The sequence below is a fragment of the Mastacembelus armatus genome, chromosome 3, assembly GCF_900324485.2.
Source record: "Mastacembelus armatus chromosome 3, fMasArm1.2, whole genome shotgun sequence".
NCBI lineage: Eukaryota > Metazoa > Chordata > Actinopteri > Synbranchiformes > Mastacembelidae > Mastacembelus > Mastacembelus armatus.
In genome coordinates, this window is record NC_046635.1 from 14,825,838 (window position 1) to 14,846,784 (window position 20,947).

Below are 20,947 nucleotides of genomic sequence, written 5' to 3' on the forward strand. Positions count from 1 at the left end.
AGGTTGTTGTGACTGCACCAGAGAGCCAAGTGCTCCACCTCCTGTCTGTATGCAGACTCTTCACCGTCCTGGATGAGACCAATGACAGTGGTGTCATCTGCAAACTTCAGGAGTTTCACAGAGGAGTCACAGGAGGTGCAGTCGTTTGTGTAGAAGGAGAAGAGCAGTGGGGAGAGAACACACCCCTGGGGGGCGCTGGTGCTGGTGACGCGGGAGCCAGAAGTAAATTTCCCCATCCTCACTAGCTGTTGCCTGTCTGTCAGGAAGCTTGTAATCCACTGACAGGTAGAGTCAGGAACGGAGAGCTGGGAGAGTTTATTCTAGATGTGTGATGGGATGATGGTGTTGTACGCCGAGCTGAAGTCCACAAACAGAATCCTCACATAAGTTCCTGGTTTGTCCAGATGTTGCAGGATGTAGTGCAGCCCCATATTGACTGCATCATCCACGGACCGATTGGCTCGGTAGGCAAACTGCAAACTTCCTGGGTCCAGGAAGGGTCCAGTGATGTTCTTCAGGTGGGCCAACACCAGTCTCTCAAAGGACTTCATGACCACAGATGTCAGAGCCACCGGTCTGTAGTCATTGAGTCCTGTGTAACTTTTTACTTTTAAACTCGGAGAAAACAGAAGTCATTATATTTGGGCCAAAAAATCTCAGAAATAACTTTTCTCAAATAATAGCTACTCTAGATGGCATAACCCTGGCCTCTAGCACTACTGTAAAAAACCTTGGAGTTATTTTTGACCAGGACATGTCCTTTAACTCACACATAAAACAAATCTCTAGAACTGCATTCTTTCACCTGCGCAACATTTCCAAAATTAGGAACATCCTGTCTCAAAATGATGCAGAAAAACTAGTCCATGCATTTGTTACCTCAAGGCTAGATTACTGTAACTCATTACTATCTGGATGTCCCAATATCTCCATAAAAAGCCTCCAATTAATCCAGAATGCCGCAGCCAGAGTCCTGACAGGAACTAGCAGGAGAGATCATATTTCTCCTATATTGGCTTCTCTTCATTGGCTCCCTGTAAAATATAGAATAGAATTTAAAATCCTTCTTCTCACATACAAATCCCTTCATAATCAAGCTCCTTCATACCTTAAAGACCTCATAGTACCATATTATTCCAATCGACCACTTCGCTCTCAGAGTGCAGGTCTACTTGTGGTTCCCAGAGTTTCCAAAAGCAGAATGGGAGGCAGAGCCTTTAGTTATCAAGCTCCTCTCCTATGGAACCAGCTCCCAGCCTGGGTTCAGGAGGCAGACACTCTCTATACTTTTAAGGCTAGACTTAAAACCTTCCTCTTTGACAAAGCGTATAGTTAGGGCTGGCTTCAGGCAACCCTGAACCATCCCTTAGTTATGCTGCTATAGGCCTAGACTGCTCGAGGATCATCGGTGCACTGAGCTCCCCTACCCTAACCCCCCCCCCCCCTTTCCCTTCCCCTCCCCTCTCTTCTCTCCTCCCACCTCATGTATATTCCACCATTGAATCTTACTAACCTTGTGTTCTCTCTCTCTCCTAGTTTGTCTATTTGTTGTTTATTGTTGCTGTTCTTTTCTCTCTGCTCTATCCACTCACCCCAACCGGTCGAGGCAGATGGCCACCCAAACTGAGCCCGGTTCTGCTGGAGGTTTTTTCTTCCGTTAAAGGGAGTTTTTTCCTCTCCACTGTCGCCAAGTGCTTGCTCATAAGGGAATTGTTGGGTTTTTAGTTTTAGTTTTTGTAAAGTGCCTTGAGATGATTTTTATTGTGATTTGGCGCTATACAAATAAAATTGAAATTGAATTGAACTGTGATTTTTGGCTTCTTGGGGATGGGAATGATGGTGGAGCGTTTGAAGCATGCAGGGACTTCACACAGCTCCAGTGATCTGTTGAAGATCAGAGAGAAGATGGGAGCCAGCTGGTCAGCACAGGTTCTGAGGCATGTTGGTGAAACCCCATCTGGTCCTGGTGCTTTCCTTCTCTTCTGCTTTCTGAAGAGCCGACACACATCGTCCACACTGGTCTGCAGTATAGGAGCGGGGGAGAGGGGGTTAATGGTAGAAGGTTGAATCAGAGCGGGTGGGGGGTGATTCAAATTTGCAATAAAACTCATTCAGATCGTTCACCAGGGTTTGATTGAGGAGGGGGATGAAGTCCTGTAGTTGGTTATTGTCCTCAGGCCTCTCCACACTGAAGCAGAGTTGTTAACTGTAAACTGGTTTTCCAGCTTTTTGGAGTAGCTCCTTGTTAGAGAAATTAAAATGTTACCCTCAGGTTTGTTAATCCACTTTACTTTAATGTAAGTCAAAAGCACTGTTGAGTAGGGCCTGTTACCTCTTGTCTCTTATTTAGGTCAGTCTGTTCTGACTTTCACTTTCTGATAAGACACTTAGTATCGAAACCCAGATGTTTTGCAGTTTCATGGGAAACTGCCTCCTCTTTCTTCTTTTATCACATGACTGTTTGTATCATAGTATTAAAATGATGTGCTGCCTAGCTAAGAGCCAGTGATCCTCATGCTGTACCAAGGTGCTATGTGACTGTTACTCCTTGCAAGTAAAACTTCTATATAATCTTACCGAAGTTCGTTCTCCGAGTCTATTTGTTAAAATAATTTACCTAACAAACTTGGGGGCTCGTCCGAGGATCGCAATATCTCCTCTTCCTTCCAGGTTTGGACCTACAAACCGTGCACCGGGGAGTCTGACTCCTGACTGAAAGCCCTCTGCCCCGGTCCCATAAGGGAACAGTTTGGAGCATTGAGAGGAGAGGAGTGACGCGATTGAATTTTGAAAGGAGAGACCAGAGACGGACTCCTGTAAGGTAAGAGAAATTTAATTTGGTAAAACTGAGTAGAGTCTCAGTGGGTCTAATTCGAACAAAACCGTCACCTGAGTTGAGTCTCAGGGAATTAGGGCCCAAACAAAACCGTGTGAAGGGAGCCCCTGGGAGTTTCTGGCTCTCTGGGAGCCCCGGGTGGTCCTGGGTCCTTCAGGTCATGCAATCTGAGTAGAGTCTCAGTGAATTGTGGTCTCATATCAGGCTGAGAGGTTAGTCCAAAACGAGACTAAAAATATCATTGACTTGACTTGAGTTCTGGAATTCGAACAAAACCAACATTGATGCATCAAAAGGATCCTAAAAATATAGAAAAATTAGGAAAATGGGAAAATAAATATGGTTTTTCGGGGAAGTTAAACTGTGAGGACTGTAGAAACTTAGTAAAGGACATAAAAAGAAAGACTAAGGGAAATCAGAAGGATCAGAAAAAAGAAGGGCTGTTTGCAGCACAAGAATGGTTAAAGGAGGCAGAGAGTAGACAGAGAGGGAAAGAGAGAAAGAAAGGAGAAGAGAGACAGGAGCAAATAGGAACACAGTTAAAGGCCTTTTCACCAACACTGTATTTAAGGCAAACTGCTGAAATTACAGATGTTGGAGGAGCAATATTACCTCCCACAGCTCCTTCTGATCCTGTGCCTCAGCCTCAGTCTCCTTATGCTGAAGTCAGGAGAGAGCTTGAAATGTTCAGGCCTTCACATACCAGAGCATGGACAGTTTATAAGAAACCGGGATTCCTAGCTGAAACATTTCCTTTGATCGAAGTTCCAAATCCACATCAGGGACAGGGAAATCCAGCTGACAATAGGGCGACAGTTGAAGTTTACCGTCCTTGGACTAATGAAGATGTAAGAAAATCTACAGAGGGCATTCCACATCTCCGCAAAAGTCTTACAGACTTTGATTGCCAGGTTCGAGGTCTGTGTCTTAGCTTCAAATTAAATGGGGTGGAAGTTGAGAGATGTTTTAGGATGATACTGGGACCAGACTGGTGTCAAGTGGAGGATGATTGGAATCCCCTCAGTAATGATAATGTGCCTTTACATTATGACCATGCTGACTTACATAACAGACTGACTGCCTTATTAGGCCGAGTTAGAGCTTATTTCGTTGAGCGAGCTGACTGGACTAAGATCACAGAGTGCGCTCAGAAAGACAGTGAGGGAGTGCTGGCTTATTTTAACAGACTGAAAGATGTGTTTTACATTCATAGTGGAATACCAGTACCTGAAGGTGTTGCACAGAATGGGGGTGGGCCTTATGCACAACAGTTAAAAAATGCCTTTTTAAATGGTCTCAAACCTGAAATTTCAGGATTAATTCGGAAGCATCAAATTGGTTGGCAAACTTGTGCCCTGACAGAGACTAAAAATTGCCACTGTTCTCCAACAAAGAGCAAAAGAACAAAAGAAAGTTAGAAAAACAGCTGAAGTGTTTTTCACTGACTATGATAATGAAATGGTTTCCGAGTGTTATTTTCAGGGGGACAAGCTATGGCTTGATGGCTGGGGCGGGGGGCGGGGACGAGGTCGTCGCCGGGCACCTGGCAGACGGCAGATAGTTAAATCATGACTACTGCTACATCTGTGGAAAAGCAGAACACTGGGCCAAGAGCTGCCCACAGAGAAAGACACACCCTGAGCAGCAGGAGGGAGGAGCAGGCTACTCTGCATGACTAGACAGCGAAAAAGGTCAGATGCAACACAGGAGCTTGTAGGTCAGTTCTTAGTAATCCACCAGACAAATTCAAACTAACTACAAAAGAACATATTTTAGTAAAAGCGGAAAATGGAGGACTACATGTTAACCCACTGACAATGCCATTTGAAGTACATGATCCAGAATCAGGACACAGCACACAACATCAGTTTGTACTATTACACAGGTGTCCAGTTAATCTGTTAGGAAGAGATTTACTCACTGCTTTAAACATAGGGATACATCCTACAGTGAAGGGGATGAGAGCTGTTAGGCTAGAGAGTGATCTTTTCTTAACTGAAAGTGTTAAGCTACGAAAACATTATTAATACCTTAGACTTAGTCACAGAGGGACCCAGTTCAGTAACCACAGATTTGGGGAAAATGACAGGTGAGGTAGCTGCTGCACAGGCCATTAGACAGACACCAGACAACATACACTGTACAATGCACTTCAGATGCAAACTAGGGTCAGATGAGGTGAATGAAAAACAGTTTTTCAAGAACAAAACTGCTAGGATTAGACTAACCAACCTTTATTGGAACAAAGCAGGATATGTAGGAGCAGCATGCAGACTACCACCTGAAGAGAGACTGTTCAAATTGTGGGTGAGCCCACACATTTCACTTGCTAAACCTTCAACAGCTGAGTGGAAAGATTTGGAGCATTTGTAACCAGGGCTGAGGAGGTGGGGACAGCCTGGGAGCCAGTCCCAGGTGACCCTCATGTTTTCTACAACCACACTGTAGACACATATAGCAGAAGATTAAACTGGTGTACAATCACAACAAAAGCTAAACATTTAAGTGTAAAAGAATGAGTAGAAGTGTTAACTCTAACAACAGAGGAAGAAGATCAATTAAAGGAAATTCCCTCATATTTATGGTCTACAGGAGCAGCAGATGTAGGGAAGATCAAAGGAGTAGAACCAGTTAAAATAACACCAAAAGGTACCTTCAGGCCCTTTCAAAGACAATATCCACTAAAACCTGAAGCTGTTGAAGGAATTAAACCAGTATTTGACTCATTACTAAAATCAGGCATTATTAGAGAGTGTCCAGATTCACCATGCAACACACCATTGTTTCCTGTTAAAAAGGCTGCCCCATCCACCAGCTGGAGGATGGTGCAGGACTTAAGCTGTAAATAGAGCAGTGATACCTAGAGCTCCACTGGTACCAGACCCACACACCCTGCTGAATGACGTCAAGCCCAGCTCAAAGTGGTTCACTGTCATTGATGTAGCAAATGCATTTTTCTCTATTGAAGTTGACAAACAATGACAATTCTGGTTTGCATTTGAGTTTTTGGGCAAAAGATGGACTTGGACGCGGATTCTGCAGGTTTATTGTGAGTCTCCTACCATCTTTTCCCAAGTAATGTCTGCTAACTTAACTAAGTTTTCACCTCCTGCACGAAGTCAAATACTTTTGTATGTTGATGATATTTTGATATGCTCTGAAACACAAGAACAATGCAAAACAGACACCATAGCTCTGCTTAAGTTTGTAGCAGAACAGGGACACAGAGTGAGTAAGAACAAACTACAGCTGTGGAAAAAGGAAGTTAAATACCTAGGACACAACCTCTCACAACAAGGGAGAGCTCTAGACTCAGACAGAAAAGAAGCTATACTTAAAGCACCAAAACCACAAACTAAAAGACAGATGATATCTTTCTTAGGTATGACAAACTTCTGCAGAGCATGGATACCAAACTACTCAGAGTTGTCTATTCCATCGTTGAAATTGATTTATGACACACCTATGGCAGCTCATGACAAAATAAAATGGACTGAAATTACAGAAAAGGTCTTTAATGATCTTAAAAAGACCCTGACCAACACCTCTGTTTTAGGACTGCCTAACTAATGTTAAAAATGTTTTATGCAAACTGTACATTGTAAAAACGGTCATATGACTTCAGTGCTGACTCAGCCTTATGGGGACAAAAACAGACCTATTGCTTATTATTCTACCCAATTGGATCCGATAGCAATAGCAATGCCTGTATGTATTCAAGCTGTTATTGCAGCCTCCATGGCAGTCCAAGCTTCAGCAAGCATCGTGTTATTCCATCCTCTGACACTAAAGGTTCCACATGCAGTCTCTGTCCTGTTGTTGCAAAACAAGATAGCATACATGTCACCAGCTAGACATCTGTCCTGCATGACTACATTGCTTTCACAACCACACCTCACTATTGAGCGATGTACAACTCTCAATCCTGCTACACTAATGCCTACAGCCGAGGAAAGGGATCCACACGACTGTGTTGCTGAAACTGAGAATAGAATGTTGCCCAGGGCTGATTTAACTGACCACACCTTATAAAGATGCTGAAATGACAATGTTTGTAGACAGATCTAGTAAGAAAAATCCGGATGGATCCAATTCTACAGGTTATGCCGTTGTCACACTTAAAGCAGTACTTAAAGCTGAACCTCTGCCATCACAATTATCAGCTCAAGCTGCAGAACTGATTGCTCTAACTGAAGCATGTAAATTAGGAGAAGGAAAAGTAGTTAATATTTACACTGACAGCAATTATGGATTTTCAACTGTACATTTGTTTGCTCAGCAGTGGAAGAACAGAGGAATGAATACATCATCTGGTAAGCCCATCACACACAAAGACTTTATTTTACAACTTCTTGATTGTGTACAGCTGCCTAAGAAGGTAGCAATGTGTAAGTGTGCTGCCAACACAGGAGGGACAGACATTATTTCCATTGGAAACCACAGAGCTGATAAGGTAGCAAAACAGGCAGCCCATAAATCACTGCCTCTGCAAGCCACTGTTACAGTTGAACATCTTGATGAGCAGATACTTAAAGACATGCAGAATAGTGCACCTCAAAATGAAAAAGACTTATGGATAAAAAATTTGTGTAAAATAGATGACAACAATGTTTGGAGATGTAAGGATAACAAAGTAGTGTTACGTAGAAGTTTATTTAGATATGCAGCTGTTCTGACGCAAGCTAAAGTGCATACCTCAGCAGGAGGGATGGTAAGACTAGTAAACAAAGTGTTTACAACATATGGCTTTACAAACTACTCTAAAAAATTTTGTCAACAATGTGAAATTTGTGCAAAAAATAATCCACAGGGACAGATCGTGACAAGAAATAGTGGAAAGTTTCCACTACCTGAATATCCTTTTCAACATGTCTGCATGGATTTTATTGAACTAAATAACTGTGAGGGAAAGAAATACTGTTTAGTGATCATTGACGCATTAACCAAATGGACTGAAGTGTTTCCAGCAAAGCATCCTGATGCACTAACAGTAGCCAAAGCGCTGACAACTACTATTATTCCCAGGTTTGGAAATCCAGAGAAAATCTATTGTGATAATGGTACACATTTTGTAAACCAAGTAATTAAACATCTTACTACAGTGTTAGGAATCCAGGTGAAATATCACTGTTCCTATCACCCGCAGTCAGCAGCACTAGTGGAAAGAACAAATGGAACAATCAAATCAAAGCTCAGGAAAAGTATGTCAGAGACAGGGAAAACCTGGATGCAGTGTTTACCAATAGTGATGTTACACATGCACATAACACCAAGTGTGAACGGATTATCACCATTTGAAATGTTGTATGGTAGACCTTATCATCTTCCTGAGCTAAAACCATTCATTCAGGAGGATGCTCACATGACTGAGACCATTGCTGATTATATGGCAAAAATGTTGTATCTGTGATTAATGCACAACAGGAGGGTCCTGAGCCTGAACTAGACTCCAGAGTGACACCAGGAGACTGGGTCTTTGTAAAAGTCATAAAAAGGAAGCACTGGCATTCCCCACACTGGGAAGGACCTTCCCAAGTATTGCTGTCCACAACCATGGTTGTGAGAATTGCTGAAAGACCTTCCTGGGTTCATTTAACACACTGCAAAAAGGTAAAAGTCAAACCAGCAGGGACTCACTCTAAACTCCAACTGAACCTGTGGTGAAGTCTGGCTACAAAGGGGGGTGGAACCAATAGGGACCACTCGTCTCAAACCAGTGAAGAAACCAACCACACCCAGGGGAATTAGGTGAGTGAGGAGTAGAGTGACCTGGGGAGAAGACTGCTCAGAAGTACATGTTGCCATGGAGAGTCCAATATATCAACCCTGGCACTCCTTCAGACTGTTTTGTGGGGTAAGGCTGACAATAAGCATGTTGATTGTTATATCACTCATCATAGTTTTACCTATTTTGTTTTTCTTTGAGAAGGGTTTGCAACAGCCAGGGAATGCTACTAACTCCACTGAGATAAGACCTAGCATCCCCCATCGCAATTCCTTCTCAAAGGGGGGCTTTGAGAAGGAATTGCGACAGCCAGGTAATATCATGACCAATATAAAAACAAAACCTAGAACAAAAAGAGCTAATGACGTGCCCACTTTTATCTTTTGGGCTGATGAGACTCAGACTGTACAGTTTGATTTTTGTGATGTGGTCAGTTGTGACAAGGTGCAACAAGAACTGCTAACAGGGGTGTGTTAGAATAAGGGCATTGTAAATCGCTGACTGTGTTATGAGAATTGTCATTTTGCAGACAGATTTATGTAAAGGGTGCAACCAGGCATGTCACAGTTAAGGATGTTTCCTGTTTTTCTGTGCAAATCACCAAGACGTGACTATATGGATGTGAACTCTGTATGAACTTTGAAGATAGCCTATGTTTCAACTCTCCCCTATTGTGTAAAGTGAGACAGTGCCTGGAAGTCATGTAACCACCTCCAGATATAAATTAAAGTGTCCTGGGTGAGACTCGGGGCTGCAGCCGGGGATAGCATCGAGTGTGCATCTCCTAAAAGTCACGAGCTCAACCTAGAACAAAGAAAAGAAAGTCTCTGTGTAGATGTTTGATTAGAACCAACAGGGTGTCTAAGTATATCTCTGCCACTTTCGTGGGAGCTACCTGGTGTCCAACATGGGTGGAATATAGGAATAAAACAGTGGGGATATTAACCATATCGAGCACACAGGAAGTGGAATAACGGAAAGAACCTTTTGCAGCGACTTTCAACAGTCAAGGGCACAACCCCTCCCCATTGCACAAAAGGCCACTGTAACCCATTACTTTTGACCCTCAAGGACCCTACCACCATTGACTCCGACCTTTATGTGTTAGGGGGCCAATATTCCTGGTCCTGATCCCCTGGGGCAATTCCAGATCAAGGTCTTCTATCGCTCATTTCATGAGACAGCTGGTGCCAACCAGCCTACTAAGGCACCAAGTACAGACAAACCTGAAGAGGTGCCATCCCAGTCCCCCATTTTAACAGTATTAAACCTCACCACCCTCAAAGAGACCTTTGATATAGAAACGGGCTACACTGATAAAAATGAATGGTTGAATTGGATCACTTACACATCTCAGCAACTGCGAGTTTCTGATTGTATTGTCTGTGCGGCAGCCTGACCACAACTAGGGACTATGCCCTTTAGACTTAATCCACACAATGATCCAACAGGCCTGAACTGTACACTGCAGCTGTTCCTTCATGTCTGTTTGTATCAGTATTAAAATGATGTGCTGCCTAGCTAAGAGCCAGTGATCCTCATGCTGTACCAAGGTGCTGTGTGACTGTTACTCCTTGCAAGTAAAACTTCTATATAATCTTACCGAAGTTCATCCTCTGAGTCTATTTGCTAAAAGAATTTACCTAACACTCCTCTTAGCTGCTCTGATCTCCTTAGTGTGTTCCTGGCCTGATTATACAAAACACGATCACAACTTCTGTAGGCATCTCCTTTGGCTTGACAAAGCTGTCTGAGTTTTCCAGAGAACCATAGTTTGTCGTTGTTGTATGTTAAAAAAGTCCGGGTGGGAATGCACATATCCTCACAGAAACTGATGTAAGATGTAACAGAGTCTGTGAGTTCGTCTAGGTTTGTGGCAGCAGCTTCAAAAACACCCCAGTCAGTGCATTCAAAGCAGGCTTGTAGCTCCTGCTTTGTTTCCCTGGTCCATCTCTTAACAGTTCTCACTACAGGCTTAGCAAATTTGAGCTTTTGCCTGTATGTTGGTATGAGGACCAGGGTCAGAGAGTCCTAAAGCTGCTCTGGGGATGGCGTGATATGCATCCTTTATTGTGGTGTAGCAGTGGTCCAGAATATTCCCCTTTCTGGTGGGGCACTTGATGTGCTGCTTGAATTTGGGCAGTTCATGGCTCAAGTGTGCTTTATTAAAGTCTCTGAGGATGATAAAAACAGAGTCTGGGTGCTGTTGCTCCGTGTTTGTGATCTCTTCAGCCAGCGGATGCAGCGCGTCGCACATGTGCGCTTGCGGGGGAATGTAAACACTGACCAGAATGCATGAGGAAAACTCACACGGCGAGTAGAAGGGTTTACAGTTAATGAAAGCGCTTCCAGGTCAGGACAGGAAATCTTATTCAACACTGTTACATCTGTACACCACCTCTCATTGATGTAAAAGCATGTCCCGCCACCACGCAATTTCCCTGTGGAGTCTGATTTGCGGTCCGCTCTGATCAGCAGGAATCTGGGTAGATGGAGCGCGCTGTCTGGTATGGCTCAATTAAGCCAGGTCTCTGTGAAACACAGAGCAGCAGAGTTCAAAAAGTCCTTGTTTATCCGGGTAAGCAGGGGTACTTCGTCCATCTTCTTGGGTAGAGAGCGGAGGATTTGCCAGATATATGCTGGGCAGCACTGTCCTGAGGCCGCGCTGACGAAGTTTCACCAACGCACCAGCACGCTTCCCGTGTTTGTGCTTTTGAGAAGTGCTGCCGAATGCTTAGCAGTTCAGCCCGAGTGAAACTTAAGAAGTTAGAGAAACAAAGTGCAGGACAAACTAACAAAAATAACAAAACAACTGGAGAGCTCCAGACCAAGCAGCCGTTCAAGGTACTGCATTTGACACTACTGACCACAACATCTTATTACAGAGACTGGAGCATGTGACTGGTATCAGAGATACAGCATTAAAATGGTTCCAATCCTATTTATCGGACAGATTCCAGTTTGTTTATGTCCATGATGAACCTTCTATGCGCACAAAAGTTAGTTATGGAGTTCCACAAGGTTCTGTTCACCTGTACATGCTTCCTTTAGGCAATGTCATTAGGAACCATTCTATTAATTACCACTGCTATGCAGATGGCACTCAGCTGTATCTATCTATGAAACCTGTTAACACAAACCAGTTAACCAGACTTCAAGCATGTCTAACTGACATAAAGGCCTGGATGACCAGTAACTTTCTACTTTTAAATTCAGAGAAAACAGAAGTTATTGTATTTGAGCCTGAAAACCACAGAAATAGCTACTTTAGATGGCATAGCCCTGATCTCTAGCACTACTGTGAAAAACCTTGGAGTTGTTTTTGACCAGGACATGTCCTTTAACTCACACATAAAACAAATCTCTAGAACTGCCTTCTTTCACCTGCGCAACATTGCCAAAATTAGAAACATCCTGTCTCAAAATGACGCAGAAAAACTAGTCCACGCATTTGTTACCTCAAGGCTAGATTACTGTAACTCATTACTATCTGGATGTCCCAGGATCTCCATAAAAAGCCTCCAGTTAATCCAGAATGCTGCAGCCATAGTCCTCACAGGAACTAGCAAGAGAGATCAAATTCCCCTATATTAGCTTCTCTTCATTGGCTCCCTGTAAAATACAGAATAGAATTTAAAATCCTTCTCCTCACATACAAATCCCTTCATGATCAAGCTCCTTCATACCTTAAAGACCTCATAGTACCATATTATCCCAATAGACCACTTTGCTGTCAGAGTGCAGGTCTACTTGTGGTTCCCAGAGTTTCCAAAAGCAGAATGGGAGGCAGAGCCTTTAGCTATCAAGCTCCTCTCCTGTGGAACCAGCTCCGAGTCTGGGTTCAGGAGGCAGACACTCTGTACTTGTAAGGCTAGACTTAAAACATTCCTTTTTGACAAAGCGTATAGTTAGGGCTGGCTTCAGGTAACCCTGAACCATCCCATAGTTATGCTGCTATAGGACTAGACTGCCCAAGGACCATCAGTGCACTGAGCTCCCCTACCCTAACCCTAACCCTAACACTCCCTTCCCTTCCCCTCACTTCCTCTCCTCCCCCCTCACATGTATATTCCACCATTGAATGTCACTACCCTTGTGCTCTCTCTCTCCCCTAGTTTGTGCTCTCTCCCTCTCTCTCTCTCTGTACCTGCCTCTGCAGGTGTCCCCGGTCCTGGAGCTGTATATCGCTGATATACAGTTGATATCGCTGATATACAGTGCAGTTACTGGTCCCACCAACCTGCAGTGTCTTATTGTTGTTTCTTTTCTCTCTCCTCTATCCACTCACCCCAATCGGTTGAGGCAGAAGGCCACCCAAACTGAACCCGGTATGTACATATACATACACATACACACACATACGTAAATAAGAATTTTAAGTAGTAAGTAAGTTAAGAATTTTATAAAATAAAAACAATAAAAACAGTCTATATTCACTCTATCATGCCGGTCCAAAGGTTTGAGTATACAAATAGGTTTTAAGTTGTACTTTGAACATAGCTAACGTAGGGGCTTGTCTTATGTGCAACGGCAAATTGTTCCACAGCCTTGGGGCAGCAACAGAGAAAGCTCTATCTCCACGGAGCCTCCTCCTTGTTTTTGGTACATCAAGAAGCTGGAGATCAGCTGATCTAAGGGAGCGGCTAGGAGTATAAGGGTGAAGGAGTTCAGTAAGATATGAAGGGGCAAGACCATTTAAAGATTTAAAAACAAATAATAAAACCTTAAAATGAAACCTAAAAAACACTGGCAACCAGTGGAGTGCAGCCAGGATAGGTGTGATGTGCTTGTATTTTTGCGTTCCAGTTAAAAGACGAGCCGCCGCATTTTGGACCAGCTGGAGACGTGAAAGGGATACCTGACTAACCCCAAGATACAGAGCATTACAGTAATCAAGGCGTGATGTAACAAAGGCATGGATTACTAGCTAAAGGTGCTGCTTTGACACTAGAGGTCGTAGTTTTGCCAAACGCCTTAAATGAAAAAAACTGGATTGTACCACTGCACCAATTTGCTTATCAAAGTTAAGATCCCTGTCCATTTTGAAACCTAAATTAGTCACCAGTGGTCTAAGATACGATGTCAAGGGACCTAAATTAACACCAGAAGATACACTGGAGGCACTAGAGCCAACCAACATTACTTCTGTCTTTGCCTCATTGAAATGAAGAAAATTTAACGTGATCCAGGCTTTAATGTCTTCAAGACAAGCGAGCAGACGTGCAATTGAGAATCCCTCCTTCTGCTTCAATGGAAAATAGACCTGGGTATCGTCTGCATAAAAATGAAATGATATGCCATGTTGTCTAAAGATACAACCCAGAGGAAGCAAGTAGAGGCAAAAAAGTAAAGGACCCAAAATGGAACCCTGGGGAACCCCGGAGGACAGGGGAGCAGAGGAGGATTCAAAGCTGGCAAGACCCACAGAGAAAGTTCTTTCTGCCAGATAAGATCTAAACCACTCCAATGCAAGACCACGGATACCCACAACATCATGCAAGCGAGAAATCAAAACGTTGTGGTCAACTGTGTCAAAGGCAGCAGATAAATCAAGAAAAATAAGAACCACGAAATCGCCAATATCAGAACAAGTAAAAATATCGTTAAAAACTTTAATTAAAGTTGACTCTGTGCTGTGGTATGGTTTAAAACCGGACTGAAAGATCTCTAAAATCTCATGTTCATCCAAAAACGCTTTCAGTTGAGCATAAACAACTTTTTCTAAAACCTTTGAAAAAAACAGTAGTCTAGATATTGGTCTATAATTAGCCAGCACAGATGGTTTAAATGCATGTTGGTAGGGTACAGAACTCAACTTGCAGAGAATGCAACCTGTTTAATGTCGGTAATCAGTCATAGTGAACAGTAGTTTTTGATAGCTGTAGTACTAACAAGTGGTAATGCAGTTGCTTAAATCCCTCCTTTGTTGGTTTATTTAACTGCTTCTCACTTAGGCAGCACTTGTAAACAAGCAACACTGTACCATAAGTGACTAGCAAGCTATCCTTTATCCAAAATAATAACGAACTCCAAAATTCATTTTGAGGTCAAAAATGAACATGGTCTGAACTGATTCTACAGAAGAGTCTTAGAAACGTTAAATGCTAATTTTCAGTCTTTTGATGGGTTAAAAAAATACATTATTTACATCCAACTGTCATTAACCTCGAAACTTGACAGCAGCAGTTCACAGAAAGCTTTAATTATCATAATGTACTGTGTTTATGATATTAAATCTTGCTTTAAATCTCTCTCTCTTACACACACATGCACAAAGGCACAAACACACGATGACATTCAAAAACAATACACGCACCTACATACAGTACACAGGCACATACACATACACACAACATTGAGAGATTGGTATTAATCTTCTAACTCTTGGCAAGAAAGTTTATTTCTCAAATGGTTGCATTTTCCAGCAGAGCCAAAAACCTAAAAGCTTTCAAGGGGTAACACTGATCAAAGGGTGTAACATGGTGACAATATACACTACCAGTCAAAAGTTTGATCACACTTTCTCATTCAATGGTAAAGTGTGTCCAAAATTTTGACCGGTACTGTTTACTATTGGTGCAATGGATCACAAAACTCACGGTTCGAATCACATTATGGTTTTTGGGTCATGGATTGGACCATTTTTTGGATCAGCAAAAAAGGGGAGGAGACAAATGTAATTTGCTTTCCATTTATTACAAGAACACTACAACAGGGAACGTTTGGTTTTAACAAAAATAGCCCATAGAACCTATGATTTTAACAAAAATAAAATCTGTGTAATTAATTACTTAAAAAGCAAAATTGAAAAAAATGTCTTTTTCTCTGCGATCTTTAAGGATTTATTTAGGATTAATCTACAAGTTTAAAAAATTAGTTATTAATCTGTGGATCACATGAATGCCGAACCGTGGGTCGTGATCTGCATGGATCATGGATCAACTGTGATCCGTTGCACGCCTACTGTATACTGTGACAGTATCACACATGGAGCAGAACACACACACACACACACACACACAGGTGGTTGTTTAGTTATCCTAGGGAAAAGATCATCTAGAGGTCATTAAGTACTTCTACTGTGTTTGAGTCTCCTTTACTTTCTGAGCTGCATTTTGTCAAGTCACGGCTTTGATAACGTAGTTAAGATCCACTTAAATGACCCTGGACAATACTGTCAGCAACACCACCAATTCAAAAAATGCTATGCGGAATCAGAAGCACAGCCTTTATCCCTCTAACACACTCTTCTCACACTCTCATGAGTTTCTCTGACAGCTTATTCTTCTCACTTAATTTGTCCTTTTGTCTCCTTGTGCCCCATTGTCAATTTCTTGTTGTCCTCTCTGCTGTCTTTACACTTACCTAATTACCTCCCTCTTACTCTACCTGTCTCACTTTTTGTCATAACTGAATTCAAATTAGTGCAGTTCTATTTGGTTCAATTCAATTTAAAGAACCACAGAGGCCTCATGTAATCAAATATATTATACTGAATTGATTGTTCTGACTTAAAGGTATTTAGAAACATATACTGTATATCTCTCTCACGTTCACTCAGTGTTTTGTCAAATTTATCTCTGTCGGTGTCAGCTTTGTCATAATATGAAAAATAACCAAGCACAACGATCAAATGATTGTCTCATAATTCATTTATCTTCTTGTACTGCACAGTCGCATACATACTCACACAAGGACAACAGCAGTTCTGTTTACTATTGAATCACCATGTCAGCAACACCATGACTTTCACACTCCATTATGTGAGCCTATATGCCCGTGTGTGTGTGTGTGTGTGTGTGTGTGTAAGTTTCAGTCCCATACCTTCATAGACTGCTTTGAATCCTGCTGAGCCAATTGTATCATCTGACTGGAGGTGTAGCCATATCTGATTAGACAAGCTAACAATAAGGTCAGGGACAGTGGAGCCAGTAAGCCTAAAGACACATAAATGCAATATTAAAAAAAACATGCATGCACATGCGCACACACCCACACCCACACACACACCCACACACACACACCCACACACACACAGAGATTGTTAATAAGTATTACTGGTTTATCACTTTCTACTTTTGCTTTAATATATATTTTAATCACTTATATATCTAAATACATAACATCATATAAATACTCCTAACAATGTAATCTTTCAGTCTATTACATGCCATGTAATGTGTACATGGTTCAGAAATGTGGGCTACAGGTGCTTTCAGAAATAAGGAACTTTTTCATAGTTTTTGGAATATTTGGAGAAAATTTCACCTGTGTTGTGTATCTGCACTGCAGAAACTGAGAAATATAATAGTTTACTTTTTGGGGGGACTATTTAGTTCCTACTTTGGAATGGGTAGGTACTTTTCAGTACAATAGTAATGGGCTGTGGGCCCCAGAAGTCCCTTGAGTTGGCTGACTAAAAGACCAGTTCAGTTCTTAGGGAAGAGTTTGCCTGAACCACAGCTTATGCTTGATGTTGCAGGCATGATTGAGAAACTTGGTTTGGGCGAGAGGGCCCATGCCAGTTGGGTGTACATAAATTTCTCTTTAGGGCACAGGCGTAAAGAAGGGTTATGACCCATTAGCGATAACCCAGAGCAAGCATGTTGAATCTGTGGCAACCAAGTGTTTTTTTTTTTGTTTTTTGTTTTTTTATCCCTACACTTTTTGGCAAGACAAAACAAAACTAAATAGCTAAGGTAAACAAAATGACACCAGTGAACAAGTAGGGACACAGGGACACATACAGGATCACTAGGCTACACATATAACAAGTTAGTTTTAGTTTACAGCCAACCACAGCAAATCCACCAGTTAGCATCCATAAAGAGTGAACACCAAATCGGTAGAACCTATGCATTAGAGTAATGTCAGTGGTACTGGAAAGATTTAGCAACAGTCTGGCTGAACGTGAGGTAGCAGATGTGAATAATACTGCATCACATTAAACTAGTGAAGCCAAATTCAGTCACATTGTAATTTTGTCATATCTACTTAATATCCCTAATGAAAAGTATGAAATACCTACCCTGTTCATCTCTGAGACAGCCTATACCACACATTGACAATGTATAGGGGGTGGACTGAATCAATAATTGCACGCTTATGTTGATTTGTCAAACTCTAAGTCAATGCAGCACTGGCAACCACAGTCCAAAAGTTCATTTTAGTAAACAACAGTCTTTGTCATTTAAAAAAAAATGGACCAAGCTTTCTTAAAGGTTTTTTTTCTGTTCACATTCACACCACTATTAGGAACTTAAGGTGGCTGATGGTTGGTATTTGTCACTTATGGATGACATTCAACAACAATGTTCTCCCACTGTCCATCTAATTGACACCATTAGCTTGTTCCACATTGTGGCATGCCAATATTACTACAAGATTATAGCCCCTAGGCCATATTATAGACTAGAATAGATAGGTGGTGCTTACACATAGAGAACTCTTCGAGTGTCTCCTATCTTGCCTCCATCTCCGACAGTTAGTGTGTCATAACCTCTTTCCAGGTCAAACTCTTCAAATGACAGCTTTATCACCTAGAAAAACAAAAATAAGAACACAAACATAGAAACACTTATTAACACAGTCTTATGTCAAGGTTGGGATAAAGAAAAATCAAAAAGATGGACAAAGAATCACAGAGATTTATTATTGGATCCCGTAGGGATTGTTTATATGTTTCCACCCCAGACATTAATCATATGACTGGGGGATTTCGAACATCCTGTATTGTAATTGAAGTTTTGTTTCACAAACTGCCTCTTGAGCAATGCAATGGCTGTATAATATTGCATATTAATAATAATCAAGGGTTGCATGTTAGCAAACTTAGTAACACTAAAATGCAGCATTTTGCATTAAAAAATTAATTAAAAGACTAGCAGCCTATACCAGTCTCACAGTCCCATAACTTTATGCCTCTTTAGGTCAGACTTTGTAAAGCACAGAAGAATCATTTCAGAGCAAGAAATAGGAAACAGGTTTCTATTATCTCAGGTACAACAAGGCTAAAGATTTAAATTTCCTTTATTAAATGCAAGAAGAATAGAAGAGTGGTGCTGCACTTCAATACACATACTCCCTTAGCACCAGTTCCAAAATTGGTTGCTATATACAGTATATATTGTCATTCAAGCCAAGTATTTGCAATACAAAATGTTTAAATGTTGTAAAGTGAGGCTAGTCCCATCAAATCCAGAAATAGTGGTATTCCAAATGTATCCATTCTTTATGAAATAGAGCAAAGAGAAATAAGTAAACTGTCTAATGTAATGTAATGCTTTTATTTAGTGGCATTCTACAAATTCATAGATACATTGCTACAGTAGCTACAGTAGCTCTTGAATCATCTGTAGGACCTCAGTTATGTTTAGACTGCTTCTCTCCTATAGATCTCTCTGAATTTACATCAGTAGTTGCTTCATCGAAATCATCAACGTGTCTCTTGGACCCCATCCCGACTAGACTGCTTAAAGGCACCCTGCCATTAATGAACTCATCTTTATTGGACTTGGTAAATTTATCTCTAGTATCAGGCTACGTACCACAGGCCTTTAAGACTGCAGTAATCAAACCTTTACTCAAAAAGCCTAGTCTTGATCCAGGTGTCTTGGCTAATTATAGACCAATATCCAACCTGCCATTTATTTCTAAAATCCTAGAAAAAGCTGTTGCTAAGCAGCTATCAGACCACTTACACAGGAATGAACTATTTGAAGATTTCCAATCAGGATTTAGAGCACATCATAGTACAGAAACAGCACTGTTGAAAGTTACCAACGATCTTCTCTTAGCCTCAGATAATGGACTTGTTTCGATACTTGTCCTCCTAGACCTTAGTGCAGCATTCGACACCATTGACCACAACATCTTATTACAGAGACTGGAGCATGTGATTGGTATCAGAGGAACAGCGTTAAAGTGGTTCCAATCCTATTTATCGGACAGATTCCAGTTTGTTCATGTCCATGATGAACCTTCCACACGAACAAAAGTTAGTTATGGAGTTCCACAAGGTTCTGTGCTAGGACCGATTCTGTTCACCCTGTACATGCTTCCTTTAGGATATATCATTAGGAAGCACTCTATTAATTACCACTGCTATGCGGATGACACTCAGTTATATCTATCTATTAAACCTGTTAACACAAACCAGTTAACCAGACTTCAAGCCTGTCTAACTGACATAAAGGCTTGGATGACCAGTAACTTTTTACTTTTAAACTCGGAGAAAACAGAAGTCATTATATTTGGGCCTAAAAATCTCAGAAATAACTTTTCTAAAATTATAGCTACTCTAGATGGCATAGCCCTGGCCTCCAGCACTACTGTAAAAAACCTTGGAGTTATTTTTGACCAGGACATGTCCTTTAACTCACACATAAAACAAATTTCTAGAACTGCATTCTTTCACCTGCGCAACATTTCCAAAATTAGGAACATCCTGTCTCAAAATGATGCAGAAAAACTAGTCCATGCGTTTGTTTCCTCAAGGCTAGATTACTGTAACTCATTACTATCTGGATGTCCTAATATCTTAATAAAAAGCCTCCAATTAATCCAGAATGCCGCAGCCAGAGTCCTGACAGGAACTAGCAAGAGAGATCATATTTCTCCTATATTGGCTTCTCTTCATTGGCTCCCTGTAAAATATAGAATAGAATTTAAAATCCTTCTTCTCACATACAAATCCCTTCATAATCAAGCTCCTTCATACCTTAAAGACCTCATAGTACCATATTATCCCAATAGACCACTTCGCTCTCAGAGTGCAGGCCTACTTGTGGTTCCCAGAGTTCTCAAAAGCAGAATGGGAGGCAGAGCCTTTAGCTATCAAGCTCCTCTCCTGTGGAACCAGCTCTCAGCCTGGGTTCAGGAGGCAGACACTCTCTGTACTTTTAAGGCTAGACTTAAAACCTTCCTCTTTGACAAAGCATATAGTTAGGGCTGGCTTCAGGCAACCCTGAACCATCCCTTAGTTAGTTATGCTGCTATAGGCCTAGACTGCCCGAGGACCATCGGTGCACTGAGCTCCCCTACCCCCCCCCCCCCCCCCCCCCCCTTCTCTCCCACCTCATGTATATTCCACCATTGAATGTTACTAACCTTGTGCTCTCTCTCTCCCCTAGTTTGTGCTCTCTCCCTCCCTCTCTCTCTCTCTCTCTCTGTACCTTCTGCAGGTGTCCCTGGTCCTGGAGCTGTTTATCGCTGATGTGCAGTTACTGGCCCCACCAACTTGCAGTGTCTATTTGTTGTTTATTGTTGCTGTTCTTTTCTCTCTGCTCTATCCACTCACCCCAACCGGTCGAGGCAGATGGCCGCCCAAACTGAGCCCGGTTCTGCTGGAGGTTTTTTTCTTCCGTTAAAGGGAGTTTTTTCCTCTC

At 41.8% G+C, this 20,947-nt stretch overlaps 1 protein-coding gene across 1 annotated transcript in view; it reads right to left on the bottom strand.

Annotated features, from left to right (window-relative positions):
* LOC113138270 (CUB and sushi domain-containing protein 1) overlaps window positions 1-20,947 on the bottom strand; it is a 950,854-nt gene that overhangs the window by 341,164 nt on the left and 588,743 nt on the right. Inside the window, exons 11-12 of the mRNA XM_033325108.1 lie at window positions 17,997-18,100; window positions 16,386-16,498 (exon numbers count right to left, since the gene is read on the bottom strand). Coding sequence (XP_033180999.1) covers window positions 16,386-16,498; window positions 17,997-18,100 — 217 coding nt within the window. The remainder of the gene's footprint in view (window positions 1-16,385; window positions 16,499-17,996; window positions 18,101-20,947) is intronic.